The sequence below is a fragment of the Mercenaria mercenaria genome, chromosome 9 (genome assembly GCF_021730395.1).
Source record: "Mercenaria mercenaria strain notata chromosome 9, MADL_Memer_1, whole genome shotgun sequence".
In the NCBI taxonomy this organism is placed as follows: Eukaryota; Metazoa; Mollusca; class Bivalvia; order Venerida; family Veneridae; genus Mercenaria; species Mercenaria mercenaria.
This window is the reverse complement of record NC_069369.1, coordinates 7120234-7126233: the sequence shown is the minus strand read 5'-3', so window position 1 is coordinate 7126233 and position 6000 is coordinate 7120234. Positions and strand designations below refer to the sequence as shown.

Here is a 6000-nt window from a genome sequence, read left to right as displayed (position 1 = left end):
TACACTGGACACGTTAAAGAACCAGGCTGTCTATTCGAAACGAGCTAGGCTAAGTTAGCCGGACAAGCCTGTATCTGATTTCTGATCTCTCTGTCATGGCGGCTTTGTCTCACTCTGTCCCTCTGCTCACATCGCTCTGTGTCTGTGCTAGTAGAGGATGAATTATGCGCCCTGTGTGGCTGCATTTGAACTATGTAAAGCGCCTTTGAACGTGAAATTGATCATGAAAAGGGCGCTATATAAATCTGGTATAATAATAATAATAATAATAATAATAATAATAATATAATTATTATGTTGGTATTCCTACAGTTGTTCTCCACCTCCTCAATGCACAGGTAAAGATAGGAAACTGGTGAACACTGAAGCTTAACAACCACAGCTGCAATAGAAGTACACCTCTCTATATGAGGTCTGACAAAACCGTCACTGTTGGAAAAAGTTAAGGACATAGTGAAACTGAAAACCTTGCCATAAAACACTAACCTGAAAGCTACAGGAATCCGGACTGTGGGTCAAGTACAATAGCCCTTCATATTGTTTGAACTGCCCTGCTGAAAACCACATTTATCTACTTTATACAACTAACCAAATATTACCATCAATAATAATTTAATTATGTGCATTTTTGTCTCAAACAATACAATGATGAGGAAAAATATGACAGCAGATCAATAACCTTTTAAAATTGTAACTGTTACTCTATGTTATAAGTACAAATGTAAACTAATTAACTGACCAACTGTCCCAGGTTATTCATCTAATGTGGCAATACTGACCAAAACATATTTTTCATAACAAATTTATAGCACAATTTAGTCTGAAAAGTTGCACCTAAAACTTTTACAGCACTACTGCGTGAAGTTTCAATGTTCCACTGTTCATTTTCCCATTCATCTCTATTACAGAGATGCTTTAGTTCACTGTTGAAGAAGCTTGATTATGAGAGCACTGTCTTAAACCACACCTCTTGCTCTGCATTATGTTTCTGTTTATTTTGTCTGCATTTCTTTTCCGAACTGCTACACATTGTATAAGAATACTGCCAATAAACCCAAATAAGCAAATGTAGCAAATTAGCATATAAAGCATCTCCAGTTTGGCTGGAACAGAACAAATAGTACAAATTACAAGAACGATGTTTATATACAAATGAAACATGGTTGTTTTCAGCAACTATGTATCTAAGCCTAGAACAAGATCTGATGCTTGCGTAACAATTGGCAATGCAATGTCATTTGAGCTGCCTGACAACAGCTGTGATTCTGTTGATTTGTGATCCCCATTTGTTTGAAACAGATCTGTCTTTTTGTCTTCACTATTTACAAATATTCCTCCAGAGCCTCTCTGTCGCTTCAACGCATGACGATGACGAGATTCATACAGGTATTTCTGAAATATATTAGGTTTGATAATGTTCAAATCTAGCAGCAAATTAAAGATTGAAAGCACAACAATGGGAAAAGTAATACATACATTCTAAGACTCTAGATTTCACTCTTTTATTTCTTAACTGTTTTGGCCTTATGGCCTGAATTTCAAGTTAATAATATTACTGCCTCATGGCCTACTGATTTGTTGTTGTATTCAAACAATGCCAAGATGGAGAATAGAACCTGAAGTTAAATCATTTTGATAAAGGCAATGAGGCTGAAAAATTGATGAAATAAAATAGTGAAATCTAGACTTTTTTATCACAATTTTGAAAGAGATTCATCGTTCTAGTTATTTGTGTGAAATCATATCAAACTTTACTTTCGAGCTGAATTTTTTGAAGATGTTTTCATGTGTATATATATATAGCCCAGGGTTCTAGCCAGGATTTTCTGAAGGCATGTTGCAGAAGGATATTTTCTGACGAGCAATGGGGTGGGTGCGGGAGGGGTGCCCCCTCGTGCATGGGGGGTATGGGGGTCTCCCCAGAAAATTTTGTGTTACTACAACTCATTTTGGTGCATTCTGGTGCATTTCAGAGTGAAAAACATAGTGGTATTTTCAGTGATTAATAAGCATCATTCACATGTACCACAAAAAAAGATATTAGGTCATAAAAATCCTATGGAGTTATTTGCTGAATGACAATTAAAAGTTCATCAATTTTAAGTTGCTAAAAAAGTTCATTTACTATTTATTGTACATAAAACAACACAATTTTAGCATTGCACACAGATCTATTTGTATTTTAAAGTTTATGTCTTCTATTTCTGCGGAGTTTATTTGCTGAAAACTTATCCATTTTAAGTTTTTGAAAATGTCAACTGTTTGTTGTACATACATGTAAACTGGAGCAATGGAGCAATGATATAAAAATTTCTATCTTCTTCCCAGATGTAAAACAACACAATCTGAGACTGTCATCCAGGGAAACGCTGGTTTCCATTTTGGATCAATGGCCATTTGGCATGGCTGGGAGGGATTCTGATATTGTGACCGGGGCCTCCGTGGCCGAGTGGTTAAGGTCGGTGGCTTCAAATCACTTGCCCCTCATCGATGTGGGTTCGAGCCTCACTCGGGGCGCTGAATTCTTCATGTGAGGTTCTTCATGTGAGGTAGCCATCCAGCTGGCTTACGGAAGGTCGGTGGTTCTACCAAAGTGTCCGTTCGTGTTGAAATAATGCACGGAGGGTATTTCAAACTTTTCTCTACAAGTTCTATTTTGAATGTGACAACAGAAAACATTAATTCTTGCATTGTCTTTTCGATATTCCGCCCGAGAAAACACATTTCATACATGTGAAAAACATTAATATTACGGCGATAATTGTTCAAAAGCATTTTACCGTGTTGCACAGTTTTGACTTAATTCCTTACATTGTCTTTCCTTGATTGCGAAAAACATTCGGACGATAATTGTTGAATCATTTGTCATTATATCGATGGCTTAGCGCAATACTGGTCCAACTCAATTTTCTAAAATTATTCAGGAGAGACAAAAAACTGATCCTATAAAAAGCTATTTGGAATGGAAAAATATAAATTTACATGGTGGCATAAAATGCCTTAAGAAATTATTGTTTAAATTTAGTTTTTGGCAAAAAGCAGTTAAAATAGTGTATTTGAGAGTTGGACCGATATTGCATTCAGTTTTACAGTGCAATAAAAGACCAACTTGAGTTAGACCATTATCACATTGTATTTTTGCTGTTTCAGAGCTAATTAAACTGCAGTTGGACTTCTATTACACTGAAAAGAAAACATTTTTTGTAATTACCGGTATACCCAAAATAATTATGTTTTTGAGAGAGGAGATGAAGATAAAAATTATTTTGTCTTGCCCATCCAAAACATTTTAGGCAAAACTAATCGGTTTTCAACTGGCCATTCCTATTGCAGCTATGTTTCTAGTGGCAAATTTGTGATATACCTTCAGATATTAAAGCCATAAAAAAGTAATTGTATCAATCCAGAAAAAAACAGGGAGCAGGTTAGCAGATCACCTCAGTACAACTGAAATAGGGAAAACGGCACCTCTGACTCAGTACAAATGAAATAGACAAAATAGGCACCTTAGTAGAACTGGAAACATCAGTACAACTAAAACAGGGAAATAGGCACCTAGGTACAACTGAGATAGGGTTAAAATGCACCTAGTACAACTGGAATAGGTTAAAATGCACCTCAGTACAACTGGAATTGGATAAAATGCACCTCAGTACAACTGGAATAGGGAATTTAGGCATCTCGGTACAACCAAAATAGGGTAAAAATGCACTGCTGGAATAGGGAAATTTGGCACCTCAGTACAGCTGGAATAGGGAAAATAGGTACTTCAGTAAAATTAAAATAGGGGAAATGGGTGTTGCACATTAAACATACAGACAAGGATCCAAGTACTATTACTGTATTTCAGAGAAAGCAACAGAATCTTCCAATTTGTATGAAAACACAACCTAATAACATATCCTACAATTACCGGTAGTGCATTTTCAACCCTTAAATGTGGAATTCAACAACAGTAATTAAACTTAATATATAAAACTAAATTTGCAAATCAAAAAAAATATTCATAACCACTTATTCATTAGGGAAATGGAGCTATCATCATTTCTGTGGTGAAGCTATGGAAAGATGTTAATTATGTGAGAAAAATATGCAACTAGACTGAAGCTTAAACTTGTGGCCTTGGAATACTGTTCCTATGCTCTATAGACTGAACAACCAGGCTGTTTACAAATTTTCTTTCAGATTTACATTACATGTTTCTCAACTATATTGAAATTCAGCCTCAATTTCAGTCATTATGTATTTATTAGGGAATCGATCCAACCGATTTTCGCTGCGAAGGGACGAAAATCTGGATCGATCCCTCTGCGGTAACATGCGATAAACTGGATATCGAATTAAAAAAAATGTGTCCTTCCAGCATGCGCACAGAGTGCCTGACTTTGGATTTTTTTGAAAATAGTTTTTTCCTTGTGCCTTATACGTGTCCATGTAATTTGTCCCAACCACAACGTCTTTCAAATTAGTACAAAATTAATATGGGCAGTCAGATCGATTTTCGATTGAGGCAGTGCCTTATTTCATATTACAGGTGTTGTAACCAAGTCAAAGTGGTATGTTTGATACCATATGCTACAGGGTCGGATAAATGTGCAGAAGGACTTTTACTCAGACCCAGGGTTTTTGCTGACCAAATTACTTGGCCTCCTGCACATTTTCTTGCTAAGAATGAGTTGTTAAAACATGCAAAATATGGTAAAAATGAATTGTGAAAACATGCTGTTTTGAAATTTTGTAAAAAGTACTAATTTCTAAGAAAATTCGGCATAATGCAAGAAATTGTTTAATTAATGTCACTTAAGTGAGCATACTACCTATTTTTGAAAAAAAAAAAAAAGAGTCTTAGCAGAAATTATTTAGGAAAATTGGTAGATTGTAACTTGTAACTGGTAATTCTGACAAAATGCATATCAAACTTATGGTTCTTGACCTACATAGCCATCTAAAGATGATAAATATGTGTGCCAAGATTAAAGCATTTACAGATTTTGAGACAAGGTGGACCTAAACAAACATTTTAACCAAATTTTCTTACAAAAAAGACCACAATTTTGACAAAATGCTTATCAGGGTTATAGTTTTGACCTACATGACAAACAAGTAAGCAAAGTTTTAAAGCTGTAGCTCTTATGGTTTTTGAGAAAAGGTGGACCTAAACGAAAATTTTAACCAACATCAACACAAATCGTCAAGTGATGACAATCAAAAATCAGATTAGCTAAAAATGACACTTAAATTTAGTCATAGCAATAGTGCTTGATAATGCTATGCCTCATGTTTCATTATGTTTTGCATAAATCTTTGTGTAGCTAAATGTTTATGCATCACAATCTTAATCTGATGTAATAAATCAAATCTATTAGAAGATACTTTGATAGCAAATAACGCAACCAATCAAAATAGTTTTGATTAAATTGAGACAGTCAAATGTCCATGCCAGGAAAAATATTCTTAGCATCATTATTTGTTTCAACAATGGAACAAAAATATTTTAAATCCATTTACTGAAAATATATAGGTTAAAAAGTAAATGATACCCAGGTATTTACTACAAACTCAAGTTTTGCTATAGCACCAAAAAAATATTGCTTTTAATGTTTTAATTGGAATAACAAAAGTATAACAAGGGAAAACAGTGTGAGTTCGAATTTCCAACTTTGGTAGGGTAAAAATATAATTACACAAGTAAACGTATAGGCTCTTTTTCTCGTATCATATTTGTCTTGGCCACTTTCAGGTGTCAGGGAATCGATAACTTGGCAGTGGACTAACTTCAGCTTCTGTACAATTTTATAAGAGAGTTAAAAAGAAATTTTAGGTGGACTTGCCAGACCATTTGCCTGCTCCAAGTATTAAAAATTTTGGCTGTAATTCTTGATCAAAATGATCAAGCACTTCTTGCTCTTATTACATTACTTACCTATGCAGTACTTAATTTGAAAGAAATCACAACATTTTTGTTCATTGATAGGTTTAATTAAAGCATATTGGTAAAAT

General features: G+C 34.6%; 1 protein-coding gene across 1 annotated transcript in view; it reads right to left on the bottom strand.

Moving 5' to 3' along the window:
• Positions 1-595: 595 nt before the first annotated feature.
• LOC128559391 (nuclear transcription factor Y subunit alpha-like) overlaps positions 596-6000 on the bottom strand; it is a 28414-nt gene continuing 23009 nt past the window's right edge. Inside the window, exon 7 of the mRNA XM_053550773.1 lies at positions 596-1392. Coding sequence (XP_053406748.1) covers positions 1177-1392 — 216 coding nt within the window. The 3' untranslated portion in view covers positions 596-1176. The remainder of the gene's footprint in view (positions 1393-6000) is intronic.